Source organism: Homalodisca vitripennis, chromosome 4 (genome assembly GCF_021130785.1).
Source record: "Homalodisca vitripennis isolate AUS2020 chromosome 4, UT_GWSS_2.1, whole genome shotgun sequence".
Classification (NCBI taxonomy): domain Eukaryota; kingdom Metazoa; phylum Arthropoda; class Insecta; order Hemiptera; family Cicadellidae; genus Homalodisca; species Homalodisca vitripennis.
The window spans coordinates 161,107,238-161,130,353 of NC_060210.1; the positions used below are offsets into that span (position 1 = coordinate 161,107,238).

The 23,116-nt window shown below is 31.6% G+C and overlaps 1 protein-coding gene across 1 annotated transcript in view; it reads right to left on the reverse strand.

Moving 5' to 3' along the window:
* LOC124361252 (GTPase-activating Rap/Ran-GAP domain-like protein 3) overlaps positions 1 to 23,116 on the reverse strand; it is a 102,455-nt gene that overhangs the window by 20,723 nt on the left and 58,616 nt on the right. The window contains 9 exon segments of the mRNA XM_046815297.1: positions 1,476 to 1,770; positions 2,387 to 2,517; positions 4,365 to 4,517; positions 5,754 to 5,865; positions 7,796 to 7,899; positions 8,130 to 8,228; positions 9,876 to 9,978; positions 11,466 to 11,532; positions 19,871 to 19,935. Coding sequence (XP_046671253.1) covers positions 1,476 to 1,770; positions 2,387 to 2,517; positions 4,365 to 4,517; positions 5,754 to 5,865; positions 7,796 to 7,899; positions 8,130 to 8,228; positions 9,876 to 9,978; positions 11,466 to 11,532; positions 19,871 to 19,935 — 1,129 coding nt within the window.

A 23,116-nucleotide genomic window follows, 5' to 3' on the forward strand; every position in this document is an offset into this window, starting at 1 on the left:
GCTCAATTTGGTTTTTAATTAATAATATTTATTTTATAATACTTGTAATAAACTTTTAAAATGTTTATCTACTACATCATCATTGCCATAGTATTGACTACAAAATTGTGAAATTTCAAGTTTTTATCCCAACTCTAACTGTATAATCCAACGGTGTTAATGAAACGCGGCGAATTAAAATGTATACTCGCCGCGAGCTGGTGCCCGGCCGGTTTGTCACCAGAGTGGGTGTGGGTTGGCTTCAACTGCCGTAATGTATTAGGTATAGGGATTTCCAGTCTATGTTCTTCTTTGGTCGCTGGGTTTACCCGACGCTTGTCCCCTCCACAGTTATTGGCTCCGTCTGAGCTCGGCTCTTGAATGAGGAGGTTGTTTTCACTGTCAGGCCCTGAGATATTTACTCCTTTGTTCTTTGTGCGCACCAGTCTAGGCTTCCATTCTGATATCAGTGTATTACCTATACTTTATTGTTTACATTGTATTGTGCTGTGTTTAGTGATAAGTGTGTTTATTATTTTGAGTACTTTGTTCATGAATATGGCGGAAACTTCTGGTAACAATTCAGAAGACGGTGAAAATGAATTCTTTGTCTAATTTTTTTGTTTGGCTTATAAACTAAGTTCAGTGGCTTGATGACGGGTATACCCGACGTTTTTGTAATTGACTAATTTTGTTCCCAGAACCTGAAAAAACACTTTTAAAAGTGTTAAATAAATTAACTTCAATAAGGAAATCTGAGTACTTCATTTTGTTTAACTTAGAACTATTAAAAATATGTGTGTCTCATCTGTGGGCCTGGTGACGGGTTTACCCGACGCCGAATGTGACGTCATTATCAGCACCATAGAATCTTCTCAGATGACTTCTATCAACATTTCTGAGGTCCATGTATGTTAATATAAGAATTTTATGTAAAAAAAATTTTAGGCCCGTACCACTGTTTTACGATTTGGCATGCAGCACTCAACATGTTAATATGTGAAATTGACTGTGCCTATGATAACTTAAGATAGGTTTAGTTTATACATTTTTATTCAATATTATGAAATGACGTTTGCAATTCAATTTTGTTAATTGTTTTACTGCAATAAGGAATTGTTATTATTATAGGAGATGGGTAAACTCATTGTGGGACTAATAGACATGTCCTAACTTTGTACCTATGGTTGTTGGCAAGAGCTAGGAGTATGGTTAAAAATGTTATGTAGAAGCTTGGAAAACAAATAATATTTAGGATAACCTTGGTATTTTTTATATTTCTTGTGTCTATCAAATAGTGTTTTATCAACTTAGTTAAATTTAACAAAATTTGAATAAAAGTAAACTTAATTCTTACTGTATTAATTCCACCCATGTTCATAAGAAATTACATCAATGTATGTTGACCAACTGCCACGACAAAAGCGCCAATTGCATGACATGGAAATACTATTCAGATGAGATGAATTCAAAGAATATTAATGATTACAACTTACCCTCCACTAGATAGACTCCGAGGTCTGTGGCAACTATGAGCTTGGAATCGCCCCAGGAGTCGCCACAGCTGATCTCATGGTTGAAGTCTGGGTAGAAGCACTGCGGCTCCCAGGGAGCGCGCTTGAACAGTCCGGTAGTGGCCAGACTGGTGGGAGCATCACCCTTTACAATAGTGTCCAACTTCAGTGCCTGGCCGATCCTCACGAACTCTACCTGTCGAGCTTCCTCTCTCCGCCGCGAGCCCCTTGGCGGGTCCGCCAGCACGTCGCTGAAAGTCCTCCGGTTCAACATGGGCTGGACATCAACAGTCATTTCATAAAAGCATACTGTGTTTTTTTACAGAAATAAATTGTTTATATATTATTTTATATTAAGTCTATTGAAGGTAGTGATTGTAAAAAAGAGCATTGTATATTTTCCAAATATAATTTTATTGTGAAACTGTATCTTATAAAAATAGTAAGTAATGAGGTTGTCTTAATTACCATGTGATTTACAGACATTTTACTGTTGTTAATAACCTGAATGGTATCTGGTGCAATCTTTTTTTATCATTTAATTAAAATCATTATAGTGTATTTCATTACTAAGTTAATAACGAAAGTGGCTCTTGTTTATTTAGTGTGCTACCATGTGTTGTCGTTGATTTGTTCAAGCACAGAAAATACACTTTTACCATACTCCATTAACAAAATAATAATATAAAAGAAATTCTTTATACATTTTTATTTATAGACAGTTTTACTTTTTCTATTTTTAAATAGTAGTAAAAGGAAATCACCGGATTGTTTTCCACTTAAAACTGATTTACCAATCTGATGATTTAAAAACAGTAGCTTTACTTTTTTTATGTGTTCTATAAAACATATATTTGCGAAACAATGCAAGGTTTAATGAAAAAATTAATTACCATATGACTGACGCTTTTACTCGTATCGCCCATGTGTTCAGAGCACAGGTCCTTGATGAGCATGTCTAAAGTGCGTTCGCGCTTCTGAGCAAACGTAGGAGTATTGAAAGCAGCCTTTTCGCCATTTATCACTGAAACATACAGTAAAATATTACACTTTTATTTATACTAATAAAATAATGTAATACAAACATTCTGTGTATGTAATTTTTTATAAACATTATACTAATATTCCTTGAGTAACATAGTAGATTATAGGTTCAACAAACTTGAAATGAACTAAATAGAGGAAAACAATTACGATTTAACAGTTGGTGGACCGCAACCACTTTCATTCTCACTACCGACATATGTGCTGTTGACAGCTCTGATTGACTCATCCTGACAGTATCGGAACAGACTAGGAGAGTTATACCACTTTCAACATCAGTACTGACATATGTGCTGTTGACAGCTCTGATTGACTTGTCCCGACAGTATTGGAACATAACTATGAGAGATATACCACTTTCATCCTCAGTATTGACATATGTGTTGTTGACAGCGTTGATTGACTCAACATACCAAATTGGAACAAAACTATGAGAGTTATACTGCTTTCAACCTCTGTACTGACATATGTGCTGTTGACAGCTCTCATTGACTCATCCTACCAAATTGGAACAAAACTATTGAGAGTTATACTGCTTTCTACCTCAGTACTGACATATGTATTGTTGACAGCTCTAATTGACCTGTCATGACAGTATATGATAGGAACTAGAAGAGTTATAACGCTTTCATAACACATTCTATAGCTTTGTTAGTTTTAGATAAGTAGATGATTATTTTTACTAGATAGACTACTTACCTACTGTTACATAAATCTTAATTACTAAATGTCATTAGTTGTAAATTTGATTGGTTTTTACCATAGTTCAATTTTATTTGTTTGTTTATCAAAGACTCGTGTGAAATAACAAGTTGTACGCATACTAATAAGAAACAAAGTCAGAATTAGACTGTCTATTTTGTCAATTTTGTAATTGTAAGATTAGAAAAGTATTTAAAATTCTACTTTGTGCAATTTAAAAATAATGATAAGATTTTAGATTATTATTTTCTGAATATTCCTAAAATGTATTGGTTATGGCTATAACTATCCTTAAAACATGTTTAATCTATTTCGCATACTTTAATTTACTATATTCGTCCAAATTATTGTTTGCTTGATAATGTTTAGTTATTTGTTACACTTGTTTTATTCACTGCGGTGTAAATATTTCATTCTATAAGCCTAACATTTTCAACATTAAATTCATCGTAAATTAAAAAACCGCTGTTCATTAATAATGTTTGAAATGTAAAATTGTTATTATATTATTTGAGGCCTAAAAAATAAGTCACTTATCTTTTACTTTAGTACAAACATTCTCATCCTTTCAAATGGATTAGTTGACATTTGAGTAATTCAGTATTTATCTATAAGGCCAGTGCTTTACTCAAAGTGTTCTCTTAATTCTAGAGAATAAAATCTAACTCTCCTTAAATGATAGAATCACATCATAAATTAAATACTTATCACAAATTTAATATTTGGGGATGCCTTACAACGTTTTATTTTTTGATATCATGTTGAATAGGACAATATTTATATTTTGATATACAAAAGAATAGAATGTCCAATATATGTACTTATTAAAAAATAATGATGCAGATTAATAAAGTAAAAACAGTAAAGTAAAGTAAATAAATAACATGTTATGTTGCTTATAAGTTGACTATAAACATATGTAGTCATTTATTCTTAAAGTGAAGAATTATTTAATTGATAACATGTTCAGAAACTTATGTGTGCTCTTATAGAATGTTCATCAACATCAAAGGCTTTGTAGTCGAATTATACTTGTATCTATATATGAGTATCTTTCAATTAACACATACAATGGTGATAATCACATTAAAATAAAAATATAAGAACGAACATGTAGACACTCACGTTTAACTATTAGAAACTCTCTAAACTCTTCAGAAACTTTGAAGACCGGGGGACACGGGAGGGACGGCCCGAACAGTGGTACTGACTCCTCCGAGAACACGTTGAGCCTGTAGCTGTGGTCTTCTGGTGAGTAACTCACCACAGCAAACACATCTGTAGTTACGAGTATTAAGGTGGAACATACAGAATGATAGGATTATTTCAACTCATTTCCACAGCTATTTGATTGTTTCGACTAAGGAAAAATTAATAGGATAATTATATCAGTTTAATTTAGAATTTTATAGCAAGTACTGTATTTGATATAGGTGATAATAGTAGGTAGTAATAACATAAATGGTTTTTTCACATTCTATGTCTACTGTGTTTAAAAATAATATTAGCCCTTTGAAATAAAATATAAAAACACTAATAAAATAACTCCCCTGAAAACAGAAAAAGTAAAACTTTTTTATTACTGTGAAATCACAAATAAAGAATTTATACAATATTGCAATCAGGCTCAAATAAAAGTGGTTGGAGATAAAAATGTGAAATTTTTACAGTATGCACATAAACTAAAGATTCACAGAGTTACATATTTGTATTAATTTATGACTTAAAGAAATTGTATTATTAAATATAATTTTAGAAAATATGTTTTTATATTAATATTTTCTTCAAGAAATATATTTTTTACAAATACACCTTTATAAAGTCTATATAACTACGAGCTTAGGCTCAAAATACATTTCATATGGCAAAGACATGACGAGCAAGATTTTTAATTCTGAAGATCCATAGAAGCAGCTTGAGAGATTTTGAGGTTTAGACTAATCAGCAACTCTTGTACACTGTATGGCAAATTACATGTATTTATACTTTACAGTTCAATTGAGCGGACATAACCTAACACAACGAGACTCAATAAACATCTTAGATAGCACAAGTCTGATAGCAGAAAATCCAATTGTGAATTTTTTCAACTATTTATAAATTAACAGTTGCTATAAAAGTATCTACTTTAAGTGGGTAAGTTTATGATACTGATGACTAAGCTTAAAACTATTATGAAAATCACAACTCATGTGTTATACTTTACTGTGCATGACATCTACACAATGCTTATTTTGTAGGAAATGATTTAAAATTAAAAATAAATATAAAAGTGAAAGCGCTTTGTAATTCACGATATCTTAAAAATTCTGTTATTGTAAGATTAAATCATGCTTGAAAGCAGCCGAGGAAGCTGCAAACAAAAGAAACACATCGCCACCCACAGAGAGCCTAATGAGGTGGAAATGAACAACCTCCAGTTGCCATCTTTTCCCTTTAATACTTGAGTGGATCGAGCGACTACCTGCAGACCTCACAATGACCGTATACAATCTGTGTGAAATAAAAGGATACGAGTAAACTGAGACTTGATGAATGATGGGTTGAAGTGAGACATTTGAGAAGGTCCTCCATCAACGTACACAATGTTCACGATGTCATTTCCTATGTGTCGCTTGCGCTCCACCTGCCAACAGGGGCGCTACATTACAATCACACCTTTACAGAGCCCTGTGTGTGTTCATGCGTACATTTCTTATAATTATGTTCACTACATGTATGAATCACCATCCATTGCGGGAGGAATACAATTAATCATATATTATACAAGGCCAATCACAGATTATGTTTTATTGAGATAGCAATTAACTGAAACGTTATTGCGTTTAATACATTTAATTCCATTATGTTAAAAGCTAATTATTGAGGTTGGATTATTTGAACTAATAACGGGATTACGGAAATTTTCATCGTTATTTACTACGTAAGCTGAAACATCATAATATTTTGATAACTGATGTATGTTATCTTCTCCAGATCCAGGACCGTACGAAGGTGGGGGGAGGGGCATACTGAAGCAAGCTGCGGTTGAAGGCTGAGGAGAGTGCCGCGGTTTTAGACTGAAGTTGGCAACGTGGTAGTAACAAAGCCACAGTCTACGTTTGATTGTACTATAATTTACTTTGTATATGAGTATTTATATTGCAGGGGGGGGGGAGGGGGCGCCGACGATACGCTTGCTCCGGGCGTCCCCAACACTACGAACGATCCTGTAATAGATTGTTTAATATTCTTGTCTTGGCTCAAGTTGTGAAAGTTAAACTTAGTAAATGAATACTGGACTTGGAAATGAAGTGTAATGTAAGACCAAGTACAGTCCAAAGTCCAACATAAAAATTATAACTTTCTATTAAAATAACTGATACCAGGTTTTCCCTTTATCACTATATGAACCCTTTTGAAATTATGTACATCTTGAGCTATGCTTATGTTAATTTTTTCCCCAAACTCCTTTTAGACCATATTCTATTGCGTGTGAAGAGTCACTTACTATCTTAAAAACTATTTCTTATGTACAGTATTCATTTACAAAGTTTAACTTTCACGACGATAATATTACATCATCTAGTACAGGACCTACATTGTAAATGTTTCAAACTTTAAACCAACGTTAGTTTTTAAAGAGTGAACCCTTTGAGGTCGGATTTTTAAGCATTGTACTCCACTAATAAAGACCTTTAATTTTATATACTACTCGACCTATGCTGCCATTTAAGATTTTCTTCTGTCTCCTTGTTGGCTCCCCCCCGGACATGACAACAAAATTGTTGTTGTTACTTAAACAAGTAGCTTCATGGGTGCAGTAATGATGTACCAAGTTTAATTGCTTTACGTGTAATCGTTCGGGAATTACCTGCCCGCGCGGTAATTTTTTAACACACTGTATATGTTATTTATCAAAAGATCTTACGCTCTAAATGTGCCTTTTGTGGATTTGAAATACATCCGACTATATGGTTATTTTTAAACGTCATGCTACAGTAGAGCTCTACCCCACGGGCTTCCAAAGTTTCAATGTTAATGTCATGAGAGTATAATTTGGTTTAGTTTAAAACAGCTGATTATGTTATAACAACAGAACTACTAACCAACGTAATACTAGCTGATTACTATTAAAAGTCCAATTTCACGTGAAAAATTACATTGTACTTGGCTTATAATTATTTGAAAGTATAGGTATATTACGTAACCTAAACCTTTGTGTTCGTTTTTCTTCCAATGCTATAAATTGAGGCAAAGAAAAGATGAGTGCTTGGACTGCCTGTGTGGAGTGAGGAGCTCAGGTACTTAATATTTTAACACACCTCACATTGATCTCCTTGTAACTAATACAAACAAAGGATAAACTAACACTTTAATTGGCGAGAATTTGTTGAATGTACTGTATGTTATGTCTCAGTGTTCTTCTGGTATAATTAAAGTCTACTTATAATATAGGCCAATCATGCTGTAATATGTGTTATAAAGTCGACATAAATTTTCAGAATTGCCAACACAGCAGAAATTTATGACATCTTAAACAATAAAATGTAAAATAAAAGAATGACAAAAGTCACCTGTTGACGATTATCTTTCGAATACGGGAGAAGAGTTGAGACGTGAAACATGATCTCATGTCCTTCGTATATTGTGTACACCGAGTGCCTCCCCGTCATATCACCTGGAAAACAGGGTATACAGGATCTTGAGACACACTTGATACAGATAGAAACACACAGACATAGTTGGTTACTTAAATCTTATAAATGTACTTGTCGTATTATAATAAAATGATGTTTAATGTTTAACAAAACTAAATTAAATTAAGGAACATTAATAATGTAAATGAAATAGTGCATGTTTAAGCTACAAAATTAAATGGTAAAAATAGTTACTCAATGATAGAAATACCTTTAACGTCAAGTCCACCTCTGTATTTGTCCCATCCCTTTAATCGAACCTTCTCCCCCAGTAAACTTGTAAACCTGTCGAATTCCTCACTGCCGATTTCTGGAATAAAACTCAAATATGTTAGCAATTAGTTTATCGTATTTGTAAGATTGACACAAAACTAAGATAAAACTCCTGAAATGAAATATAATACATCTGGAATATTAACAAGTTTTATTTTAAGAAAATAAACTATACAATTAGGAAGTCAACCTAACTTATACATCTATGCTTATCAATTTAATCGAAAATTTCTGCCACTAAACTTATAAATGAGTAATTTTTCACTATCAATTTTGCAATAAATAGGCGTCAATACGTCGTAGAGTAGAGTAATTAGTTTATATATACTGTAAGATTGGTAATAACATAATACACAATGTAATACACAATATACTACACCAATTGTCGTGTATATTGTGTATATTAATAGACTTAGCTGAAGTTACGAGCGAAATTGCAAGTATATAGCTGCGAGATGTAAATAATATGAATGTTAAAATGATCATAAGCTGCTTGCTTGATCATTGGTGGATTAAGAAAATTACCAATGACTAATTAGGCTATCTGTATTAAAGCTCGTAGTGCTCGTATTGTCGTTTAAAATGTATCTAAGAGAGATACAGCACCTGTTATTTTGATCAACAAGTAAGTGATATAAATATGAAGAAAAAATACGTTATAAAATATTTTGCAAATATTTATTTATTATGAATTCGTTATAATACATCGTTGTTTATCATGTGTTCGTTTTTTTTAAATGATTTATCAACACAAAATTTTTGAAAATATGGATGCAACAAATGTACGACCTTGAAGTAGCCTATGCATCTTGTTTAATAACTTAACAAAGTCCACTCAGAATTTATATTTAATTGTAATTAAACTTTGTAAAGAAAATAAAATTGTGATAGTTAAATTAAAAAACAACATTTTTTACAAACAAATTCACCCCACAAAAGGGGTTTGTATCGTATCCCTGAGTAAGAAGTTGGCAATGTTGTACTTGTACTGATTACCTATGACTGACAAATGAACTATATAAATATCAACATCAATTAGCTAAAAATATTTACTTTGGTTTAAGATATTTACCTTAATATTATTCTACACTTCTTCTCTTTATACTAGCAGATCAAATAAATATTAACCTACACTACTACACCTTTATAATTAGATTTTATTTGTATTGTAATATAAATTTTACAATAATTAAAAAAATAGTAGAATTATGAGTTTGTAAGTACGTATATTTTACTAAAATAATAATTGGAAAATTAAATAAGCATTTTAATAAATCAAAATTTTATATTTTTAAATTTGAAATAAGTTATTAAACTGATTTATTACAAAAAGTTTAAGAATTCTTCCTGTATTAATGAGGCCTAACCCCCGTGTTTGGCTAAAATCTTCCTTAAGTATCAACATATTTTTCTTGTTGCTTCTTTCTAAGAAAGGAAGATACGCTCGCTGCACTCACTAGTTGTATATTGACAGGCCATATCAACGTCACTCTGACCCTAAATGACCTGTCTGTCACACACACAGACAGCGTTGTTGGTCGTGGCGGGGGTGTGGTTATACTTGCTACTATAACCGCTGTAGGCGTTCTTTAGAAAAAAACAATTACTGTTAGGAAGATCATGGTTAGGAGTGTACTTAAGTAATAATTATTATCTTATTTACTCTATTTATAAGGGTACTTACCATTACTAAACATTTCATCGTCACTAACTTGAGCAGGTCTTGTGTAGAGAACGCCAAATTTAAAATTTACAGATCCTTCTTGTTCTTCTAGTAGAAGGAGATCCTGAAAGTTACAAAGTATTATAAATATTTTATCGTACTCTAAATTTTATTAAATAATCGTATTGATTTATATTGTATTTAATTAAATAGTGTAATAAACAGTATTATTGTAACATTACACGATTCGTCATAGGGCAGTGATAAACTAAATAAATAAATCTAAAGGTACGAGAAATTTAAATATACAAATATAGAAGAAAGACACATGATGCTGAATATATTGAATATAATCATTCAAAAATTGAATGAAATGTATTATTTAATTATTATAATTTTATTATATCATATCCATTTTGAGGCTTATTAGATGAAAAAGAACTAAATTACAAACTCTTGATAACCTTGTATCTCGACTAATCTTAAGCAATCTATTATCTAATAAACTATTACAGGCTTGCCCGTATTTAATATTTATGCACCCCTGTGCCCTTTAGCTTACTTAAAAAGTGGGTTTTGTATAGCTTGCCTACGGGCGCATTTTAATTACTTCATCAAAACTCAGACTGTTTGTTGTGACTGATTTATAATGCAAAGCATTGCCGCAGAAACAGATCTAATGTATATTCAAATCCGGCTTTTTATCAAGCAATTAGCTTTTAAACCTGCCATTGCTGATCTAAGGCTTTATGAGAATGGTTAAATATACTAAAACAACAGTTATTAGGTCTTCTTTTGCAATCTTGGGAGCGAACGGGCTGTACACGATTGTTGCAACACCACTCTCGGCAGTGTGGCAGGTTACGCCTTTTCCGGCGGTAAATTAAAATAATCTGTTCAATGAAAACGGTATTAAAAATTAAAGTTTTAAATAGTGCTTTAGAACAGTGCATGGCCAATACAGTGACTTTAAGAACTCCATAACGTATCCAATGCTATATTTTCGCCCGTTCAAGAATAAAAGTTAAGATGGTAATTTGATAACAAATGTTATTCGTATAGTTATAAATTACCCCTGTAACTATCATGTATAACAATTTGTTCTTATCGGATCACAACTTCCCGAGAGGTAGCAAATGCCAAAACCGGTGCTTTTGTGTTGCTTTCGAAGTAAAAAGTAGAAGTTATTGTTAGTGAACTATTTGCCTTATATTAACGGAGAAATTAACAAGCTACATTGTAGTGTAACTTCCGTTATTTTGGTTTTACTATTTAGTTGTTGGTTAAATTTAAAACTGGGGTATACATTTTTCTTTTTATTCGAGAGATTATTTGTAGATTCTAGAACAATGTTCTGTTGGTATGCAGATTCTATGTACGTCATAGTGTGCCGCTCTAAATCAGAAGACCTTATAATGCCTTTTTATTACTCATGTATAATTAAACATAACGTATTATAATTGTCAATGTTTCGTAAATATTTTATTATGGATATGAAATATAAAATTAAAATGTTGCCACCTCCAAATCTTGCCGCTCTGTGTGTGAGTACAGAATAGGACGTACATAAATAAATACGGGCTGATTACAGGTGTTATTTAGAAAACTTACCTTCTGAATGTCTGGAGTAAAGATTTCTTTTGGTCCCCTTTCTAGTTTTTCCATGTTTGGAAAATTACTGAAATAAATAAACATAAAACGATCTTAGGATACACACTGTAAGAAGGAACATTATTGATCTAAAAATGTAAATAGGGTGGTACAGGTTGGCAACAGTTTTGCCACCGAAAACTACATAACATATAATTTTACCTGATTATATAGGTATTTGGTAAATTTTTAGGGTAATTCATATACACTTATAAAGTTTTACAAATTTACCCGTAGTTAAAAAACAATTATATATATTTTAACTGATGAAAACCACTGTTTTTGATTCCCTTCTTAAATATAAAAAATATTAACCATATAGCTATAAAATGATTTAAGAATGTCTTAATGCCAATTTAAGACACTTGTGGCTACAATAAAAACTACAAGCAATGCGACGAGTAAAAATACATATCTCATAACTTTTATAAAAATGAGTTTTTTAGTGATTGCATTAAAAAATTACATGTTATTCAATTTTGAGTGCACTTATGTAAGCCTTGTTCAAGTGCACCAGATTCACATAAGTTAAATTCTACTAGTTATTACAAAGCATAAAGATTAAGTTTATCTGAAAGGGTAAACCAGGAATAAGGAAATAGAATTTGCTGCTATGAATGTTCTAAAAATCCTAGGGGAGTATATTTGGAATATATATATATATATATATATATATATATATATATATATATATATATATAAAAGTTATGTATAAATTTAAAAACTCCAGGTTGTAACAAAAAATAAGTTTGAAATTTTTAGTTCAAATGTAGTCTAGAAAGTAAGTCACAAAGTACGTTACCCTAAACCTCAGTCAAGTTTCAATTGGGATACAGAGGTAGTAGAATTCCAATGCTCCAGTCCATTAAGAGAATCCGATTACTTAACATCCGTAGCAACGGACAGAAACTGGATTTCGCTTATCAAAAATTGGCGGGAGATACTTCGCTAAATGCTTAGCCATGGACTCATATCATAAAGTAAATAGAATATATGCATTACTGATGATTCATGAAAGGTATGTTCTAAGCTTTGTATATTCCTTTTAGAAAGTGTTACAAAGTATTGATTAATATATCCTAGTGGAAATAACTGTACATTAAAATAGAAAAAATAAATGTTTCCATTTCCCTTAAAGTTATTTCTCAGGTACAGCTAGCTAACTACAAGGGGTCGGGTCAATCACAAAAGCCTTAGTTGTATTCAACTGATCCATTATGGGGACAGTCATGATAATTAGATAAAAGTTCTTTGATTCACATCAAACTTAGTCCTAACACCGTCCTTGTAAGCATAAGAACGTAAGATTCGATATAATAACATCCAAAATAAATGAAAATAGCCTGTGAGGTGATAGCTTGAACGAAAAACAATCATTCGGTTAAAACAGTCACAAAAACAATTAATTTTATTGCTATTGTTTTTCTATGACTTATCTAACCTGGTAGTCCCGATAATCATTTGTTTGTTACCAAGCACATCAATGAAACTACAAACGTAGTTTCAAAAGTATCGAGTGTATTATTGAACTTCTAACTTTGGTAACAACTTACTTACTCTTACAAAACTGTAGGGACATTTTAAGTTTATATAGGTAGTTTTTCAATAAAAAGTTTGGGCGTTTCCAAGAAAGTTAATACATTTTTAATAATATGCGAACGAAAATATGTATATTGAAATCCAATCTAACGATACTAGCATATTTAAACTTATTGTATAAAAAAATGATTTTCTTTTCAGACTAGTATATTTTACTTTTCCAGAAATACCAAATACATATATAATTACGAAAGAAAAGTTCTATATACTATACTATATACTAAATGCACATGTTTGATTTATTCTCATAAATACAGCTGTTAGTCTTTAAATCCGAGTAATTATTTGTTTAAATTTCTATGCAGGGAAACGATTTAGTTGCCTAAGAAACCCAAACATATCTGAAGGACTGACAAGTTATTTTTTCCCGACCATCTATGATAAGTAGAACTTTCTGTAAATAGGATTAAAAGGCTTACTCCATTTCCTAAGAGATCGGTGTTACTTTGTATCCGTAGGGAGTAATATGTAAGAGTTAAAAGCTGTTTTCTGCAGTAGTTATTAAAACATTCCTAACAACTATAGAAAACAATTTTTTGAGTTATTTAAAAGAACGGTCAGATAGAATAATTAGGAATGATTATAAGAATAAAGGCTTACAAATATAATAATAGGCAACACTAATCTTTATAATAATACTAAATGATCATAGCAATAATTTTCACATAATAATAAAGTATTGTTAATAACAAAATGAAACGGTGAAAGTTTGATAACTTAAAATATAACGGTATGACGTTTTTGTTGTATAATAACCTAATATATTATCTTCTGAAATAAACTTTACTTTCTACAGTTGAATATACTCGTAACTGCTAGCTCTTTATTTTATAAAAGATACACAACAGCAACTTACAATGAAAGACAACTTCTGGTTTCAATCTAAAATAAAATTGGAATCTTATTTTGAACCTTATGCGTAAAACAAATTACGCAACTCACAAACAGTTAGGTAAGATGTGATCATGGAATGGGGTTCATTCAGAGGCTGCTCGAATTCGTGGAATTGTCACTCGCGTTTCTTTTCCAATTCTATTATATACTGTCAGGCTATATTCGTTGTATTATATAATATAACGAATCACAAAATTCTTCATAAAGATGCATATTTTGCTTGGTAGACTTATGATGATTACATAAAACAAATCTATTAAAATTCTTTACGAAATATTTAGATACTATTATCAGCTTTAGCTGCCCTTATATTGCGAACAGATCTCCCCTCACCACATAATAATTCTACCGCATAACGCAATAAACTGGACACTGCATGTTACATACCTGATTGTCAAGTAAGCCTGAACGGATCATTTGGTGTTATTAGTATGTGATAAAATTGCTTTAATTGTTGATTACGCGTGCATTATGGCTTAATTGTCAACTATGAACGCAACTTTTTAAGAGATTTAATCACTGGTTATTAATCAGACACCTTTGAGAGAGTAGAGAATGAAAGGACGGGTGGAATTTTAGATTCATATGCAGAAGGCATCACAATCTCTAAATTATAATTACAAGTTTATTAAAATTTCCTAAATTTGAAATGAAATCCAAATTAAGGTTCTATAAAAACACAGTCGATTCCTATTTTATTGAACTGGCAGTATAGTTCTATGGTCAAGCTACTTAGGGGTCAGATGTATAGCACCCAGGATGAAATTGCAGTACAACCTATAATAGGAATATATAAAGTTAACCTATCGGTTCTGTTTCCTTACTCTGTTGGTGTAAACTCCTTGAAGCCTTACAAAGTTGTCTAGTTTATCCTTCAGTGGTGGAAGGACGGAATTTAGACTTGGAAACTGGATTTCAGCAGCGTAAAAATATAAATGCATCAAAATCCCTATGGTTCAAACTAAATTATAAGACTCCTTGGAATCTCTTTCGTAAAGAATGACACTTGCTGGAAATCGGTCAACCGTAACGAGTAACGGGTTGTTATAACCATTGTACTTACTCCAATCATCATTTATGTATATAAATAATGTTTTAAAATACGAGTACAACACACCCATCGTGTTGCTTTGGATGTTAAAGTTTTTTTATACCGTTTATAGATTTGATTTAATAAGTTAAATTTAGTTTCCGATGGTATTTGTAGTTTGTGAAAAAAGGAAAGAAGTGACACTAACCGCACATAAAGTTGACTATTGCTTATCAAATATGTGTTTGCAAACCGTCTTAACACAAGAAATATAGTAAATTAAAGATATAACTGACATGAACTGTAAGATTTCAGATCCATTAATTCATAGCAAAGACAAAGATAGGAATATTTTGCAACATATATACATGATAAGTGACTGCAATGGGGAAATAACATATAGTATGTAATTACATATATAAAACATATAAAATATTAACTTACACAATATATATATATATATATAATGTAAGTTAATATTTATATATATATATATATATATATATATATATATATATATATATATATATATATATATATATATATATATTTCTTTATATAATAACGCGTTACTTGAAATGATTCTTCCTCATGGAGTCATTGACAATTTTTCATATTTTTCTATCTGAAGAAAACTGTGACTATGAATAAAAAAAAAAAACAATTTTATCATAAAACAACTTCAGCACCATACAATACATTTTGGATTAAAAAGATTTTTGATGTTAATTGAATGCTTTTTATGTTAACTTCGGTGAATACAGCAATACTTAAAAAAAGAATTGTATCTCTCCATGTACAATTACAGGCATTTCAAGTGAGAAATTAGGCAGTTTTGTAATCAGGCCGAAATGAAAATGACTGAAGATAAAAACACGAACTGTTATAGTATGTACATGAGTTACAGCTTCAAGAAGTCGCATGTTTTTATCAATTTATGACTTAGGGAAGTATTTTTTTTTTATATTAAGTATACTTGAAGAAAATTACGTTTTTATAATTTTCTCAACATATTTTCATATGTGCAAACTAAAAAGATACTATCGTTGGTAAACTAAAGATCACTCCTACAGATATTGTACAAATATAAAAATGAAACTGTTCGTGTGTAACAGCATCACTCACAAACGGCTGGACGGATTCGCCTAATTTTTTTTTTAATTTGTTCGTCTTGATCTGTAGAAGGTTATAGGATACTTTTTATCCCTTTCCCGATTCAGGATTCCGCCCCACTGGTTACAGAAATACCCGTAAGAAATGCATTGCAGCAAACATATGTTATTAAGTGAAAGAGTCTTTTCAAATTTTTAATCAGCTGTTCTTTGTAAACATATATAATGCGACAAAAAATATATTTATATATAATTTAATTACTACACTTATAGTTTTAAAGCATAGAGTAAGCTTAAGAGAAACGACAAATTTTGTTTAAACTGTTTCTGCAATCACTGTTAAACATAGACTTTACTATCCAGATAATACAATTCAAATTTGACGTAAAAATTCACCTTTAACTGCAATATTTATTTAATATAAACCATGCTCATGCTTGATCAGAAGAGCAATGCAGATATCATAATTACTATCTTACGTTGGCTACAAATATAAAGAATGTTATAAAATCAACCTTATTGTTTTTTTTTGACAGAAGTATCAGGAATGTGGTACATACCTTCATAATGCGCCCAAGAAGCTCACGAAGGAACGACTATCAATTATCTCAGCAATGTTTAGAATGTGATAGAAAATGAATAAGTGAATATTGTGTACTGTTTTCAACGGGAAATTGCGTGCCAAGCCGCGGGAAACTTATTGAAATGCGCAGCGAAGCGCGCCGGGTCCGCTAGTATTGTACAAATTTACATTTTTCAGCTGTTTTTGTTTGGACCGGTTTGTAAAATTACGTCAATTTCCTACTTGAAATGCTTGTAATTTCTCATGGATTGTTAAAAAATTGATTTAAACTTTCCATGTATTCAGGGGGGTTATCTTAAAGAGCTATGAATTAAACATTAAGATTATCTTCCATAGCCAAAATCGATTGCACCAGCTAAAAAGGTGAGTTGTGACCTGGGTCAGCGATGCAGACTAAGGCAGGTCATACACTGAGAGGCTAAACCTGTCAAAGTCACGAGGTCATGGCTGTGGGCTGTCAGCACAAAGACTTGGTAATAAGATATGCATTGGGTTTGCTCAGAACGCGATGAATATGTCATTAACCTGCCCGTAGTTTCCGCGCCTAGGGCTATTAGTGGGGGTGCGACGTGTTGCGACATGTTCCGACGTGCTAGCTCACTGTAATCTCAAACACGGAAATTGTCTCAAGTATATATTAAAAATCATGTATAATAGGGAAAACAATATCTTAAAATGCGTTATTATTAGTAATAAGACCAAGAGGGAGTCTGTCTTCTCATTTTTTGCAACCCTAAATAAATAACCTGAGTTTGATATTATTAATATAATTCAAAACTCCTATTTCGAGTATTTCAAGTTCAACAAAAACTCGGTTTGGTGTCCGTGGCTGTAGAACATTATTGAAAGAATAATTTGGACTTTTAATCTTTCTTTGTACGCGTTTCTGGAGTAGAGAATGATTTGTAAAATCTCTGTAGATAGCTTAATTTTATGAAAACTATAAAAGGGAGTAAAAACAGTATATACGACAAATAAAATGAAGCAAACAATCGGTATTTTAAAAGTTATATTTGTATAAGAATAAAAAATTCAAAAATCAACAACGTGCTATAAGACATAAAATTTAATTAGGGCTTGGTAATTTGAAATATACATGCATTGTGTATCAATCTATTCATAAAATAACGAAGAACAAAAAAATATAAAATGAAAATATCAAGTTTTTGAAAAACTGACGTCAGAGTCTCCTTAATACGTGTGACTGGGTCGTCTAAGGTATTTAGTCAATCTGCAATGTCATCTCTAATCAGCCTCGTATTTTAACTTGATGAACATTTGCTTTAGTTTGCATATGATTTTGTTCACATACACTCACGGTGTACTTAGATAAAGATCTTAGTATGAATAAGAACAGAGTCCACGTGATTATCCAAGTGTCTTTGTTGATTTACTACCGGTGTTTTATTACGAACTCAGTAAGCACTATTTTAGTTTATTCCTAAAAAAACAAAGAAAGAAAATTAAAAGATGGTGTGAGATACACACATTTAGTATAACCGATTGTTCGTAGGAGTGTCTCCTCATATTTACTCTGTTATTGATAGGGAATACAGTTTTACTTATCGTTGGGGTAAAACACGGATTCATTACTCAGATCCTCAACTCTAGTGATTACAGCCATATCTTGTTCACTAATAACTCTCAAGTAAAACAATTTGCCAATTGGAGCTTCTGGCCGTAAACAAGAGGCTCAGTTACAAATTTATGACTGCTATAAGCTAAAAATGGTGAAAAGCAAAATAACCCCGAATGGTAAAATATTGAAACATAAGCACCAACATTTCTAGTATGCGGGCACCGAGTTCGGAGATCATGTCTCGAGAGTTGAGCTCGGATATACACCAGCCCTGACTATTGACTGGTCGAGAGGTCAATAAATGCGGCAGAGATATTGAGGCACTCGACTCTGAAGAGTTCAGGTAACCTGTTGCCGGCGATATGAGATAAGTTTCAAGAGTAAATCCAACACCATCAAACACTGACCTATGTTTGTAAGAATGCTGTTCTTTCATGGGAAAAACTGTCAATGTCAGCAAACTTATGAATGGATAAGAAGTTAAGAAGCAGTTAGTTGCATATCGTTTTCAAGTTGGTTTTCAGGTTGGTTTAACACTTAGCGGAACCTCTCACGTCACTTGGGGATGAACGATATTCGATTTCTGCCTCTCTGTAGGCTAGCAACGAAAACACTGAAGGAGGTCACATACCTGTAGACGGTTGAAATTACTTATGAAACTCTAAATCTAAAAACCTCAAATCGCTATTGAAAACTGCAATCACCAGTCTATTGGTAGTAATGATTTCTGATTCTCAAAAAGTGACTCTGGTTACATTGGTCTTATGTTGTCTAGGAAAAAAAAACTAAGAATAAACAAATTTGTCAACATAGTTATTGTAAAGGTTAGCCTATCATGACATTTTCCAATAAACACGTGTGATGGAATTACTTTTATTGGATTGGTTTATTTCATACACAACTTGAATATTTTTTAGGTTGTATTCACTGCAAGGTTTATTTTAATGTTTAATTTGGACGGGGATTGTTGAAGAACAATGGAATGAACGGAGCAGGATCTCAATGTTCAACAGTTCGAAAGTCTATTAATTAACTTACTTGTCTGTCAGTTAATTATAAATATTTCACCGATATAAACTAACTTAGCGAAAACACAGAGACTATAAATCATGGCATTTTTAAACGTAGCTTACATCTATAATAGTGCGATAGTATATAACATATGAACATTTGAATCCTATTTACATCAATGAATTTTAACAATGTTAAATAATAAGGGCAGTTCTAAAAGAAACACGTTTACCTTTTTCCTACTTCCCAAGTTCAAAACACACATTTCCAATCTCATTCTTAACACAGCGTTCACTAATAACTAGTACCCTGCCTTTCTTCACAAGTGCTTCGCTGTCTTCTCTCTTTGCGAGAATTCGCAACAGTGTGGAAAATAAAAGCACAGGAGTGAAGCAAATAATACAATTTTTAACACGTGATCTGAACTAAAAGTTATGTATTTAACTGTTATTATCAAGGAAACTCATTATACTTTAAAAACGACTGATGACCCAATAACTAAAGAAGTTTAAATACGAATGAATCACAAATAGGAACAGTCAATCAAAGAAACCTTACCTTAATATCTGTTTCACAGTCATTGGCTTGTTTGGAGAATATGATATAGAAATTTTCTGCGCTCCCTGAAAAAAATCATTAAGATTATTACACTTAACACTGTATTATACATGGTACATGGTATAATTAATTGTTAAGAGTGAATAGCACTAACACAACATTCTGATAAACTGGAGACCATCACGTGCGCTATATTGTAGTACAATACACACGTCGCAAGTTGTAGGTCAATGTCGAGTTCACAATACTCAATCGATTGGTGGAATTGTATTGCCTCAGGACAGTTCTTGTTGCTTGTTGTGTTGCCTATCCAGTTAATCTGGGAACAGGTGCGAAGATATCGAGCTTACGTCACGATGATCTAACAGTACTCAACTGTTATAGTGGTGGTTAATAGTGGTTGCAGAAAAGATTGAAATAAGTGTTCTTATTATCATGCTAACTTTATAGCTTTTAGCTTTCAATGCTCTAAACATAAACAAATTGAAAGTGGTGGTTAAATTAATTAAATATATGTATGTGCTGTCATAAAACAATGTTTACACAGAACAGTGGATTACATTAAACAGCTCTTAAAATTAATTATATTTGTTTCCTAAAATACAAATTTAGAGACCAAGATAGGATTTCTTGAAACTTTAGAACACCTTAAAACACGTTTGAAATAAGAATAGGCCTATATGTTAACGAGGCACCATAGAATGTCCTTGTAAAACTTGAGTAAAATCGGCACAGTAGTTTTTTGAGTAAAAAAAGACACACACACACACACACACACACACACACACACACACACACACACACACACACACACACACACACACACACACACGAACGCATGAACATATATTATATTTTTATATAATACTATGGATTACTAGAATACATAGCCTTTTAATACACACTGTTGGTTTACTTTCAATTGCCATATTTTATTATGTATTAACAATGTATTATCACCTTTTTATTTGATTAGCTATCAGACAATTATAAAATTTAAAATGAGATCGCCGCTGTCGGATAATTATATAATTTTGGTTGGAACGTAAAATCTGAGGCTACTTCGGAAATCGGTAACTGATAAATTCAAACGCATGTATTCCAATATGATATACCCTTCAGCCAAAACAATATATGTCGTGGTTGTGTTCTGTACTAACCACTATCGACTGTAACGGCGACGTCTCTCACCAAACCTCCTACTGATCTATAAATTCTCATGCAAGTTTACTACTGAAATGTAATTCCACTTTACTTTTATATACTGTTTAATGTAAACACTACTTTTAGATACATAGCATTTTAGCTCATTTGTGTTGAAAACCTATATTGCACCTGTTTATGGATGTTACAGAGTACGAATCACGAGGAAATAGAATGTATTAGGAATTTAAATATGTTTAAGTGTAGGCCTACAGTGTGTGTCAAAAATATCCATAAATAAAGTGTGCGTTTTGTACAATACTTTTGGTATTTGCAGTCTATGGCATTTATTTACTTGTGAGAAGACGTAAACTCAGACGCTCAAGTCATGAAACAGGTCTAAACAGCGATGTATTTTTCAAATCATCCGATTCAAATCCTACTTTATATAAGCCTACTTATATAATAGTAATGGCTATTTCCTTATTTTTTCTTATATGTGGTAAACATAAAGGAGCTGATTTAAAATAATGCAAATTTAAATATATAAATTAATACTTGTTTATAAAAATGTAATACGATATGCCAGACAACCATTCGATAGGCAATATTAAAAGTTACAAACCATCTTAAATCATCTATAGAGATAAGGAAACTATTGACATTAAATTTGATGGAAAAGCAAATGACAGCATGTGAAAAATAACTAATGTATTATAATGTTATGGTCAATATTAGAGGGAAATATGAGGAGAGAGGAAGGTTTTCATATTTCCGTTGGTTTTATGATACATTGCTATATATTAGAAAGATTAAATGTTAATTGCAGTTATTTGTGATCAATCATATAATTTTTTTCTGGATGTGCCTTTATTCCGGATTTTTCATTTTTTGTACGAAGTTATGTTTTGTCATTTAGTGAGCCAGTAAATCAATGAATGGTCTCACATAAACAACTTAAACCTTTATCTATTCCTTATGGAATACAAAAAAATATTGCTTTGCAGTTCTTTTGATGTATTCTATTACCAATGGAAGTTCTTCCGATTGCTTTTTCTCTTTTTGCTAGAATAGAAAAACAATTGGCTTTATTCTTCTTAATAATATAAAAACAATGTACCAAAAACTTTCTGTTCCTTCAAAAGAATGTATCATATTAGAAGATAACAAGTTAAAAGTAAAAAAAAAGGATTTATGAAGTCTACTCTCTACAAAAGAACTATGAACACCATAGGACACAGTGGAAGGGAAGTAGTAAGCAACTTTTGAATTAGAATAATAGTTACTATCAATAAAGATCTCAATTAAGGAGGGAAAGGCGAGAAAGATTTAATGAACCCATTCACACGATGAACGACAGCGGAATGACCAAGAAGATCTTTAATACAATGAGGGACAGTAATATGAAAACGACCTGAACAACGACACCGTGGAAGATCTTGTTCAGCTTGACATCTTTGAAGAGGGCATGTCAAATAGGAAGGAATATGGGGGGAAAAACAGAGGTAAAAAAAAACAAAAAAGAAAAGACAGGAAATAAGTGGACAAAGGAGATGCAGGAAGGGCACAGTGAATACATATATAGATATATATATTTATTTATTATTACGAAAATTTCTGCTAGGATTAATTTTTAACAATTTTGTTAAGTTTTCAATGGATTATATCATTCATATATTTTATTGAATATATACGTAAAATTTTTAAAATAGTTACATCTATATTTGAAAGAATTTTTGTTTAATTAGGAGCATGATTTTCGAGACAAAGTTATGATTGTGGACAAAAACACATATATTATACAAATACATACATATAAATTATGATACAGTTGAATTAAAACAACATTTCCGGACTGAGATTCTTACAAGTTAAATTACAATCAAAACCAAAAAACTTGATTTTTCATTTTATGTTTTTTTGTTCTTTATTATGTTGTGAATAGTTTAGTTTCTACCGTTGTTTAAATGAAACTTCTATTAAAGAATAGTTTTATTCTTTACAACTCCGGAAGAATGATATTTATAGAAACAAATTAATTGAGTTTAATTTATATTAAAATATGACAATAAAATAAACTCGCGACATTGCAGAGATATTTTA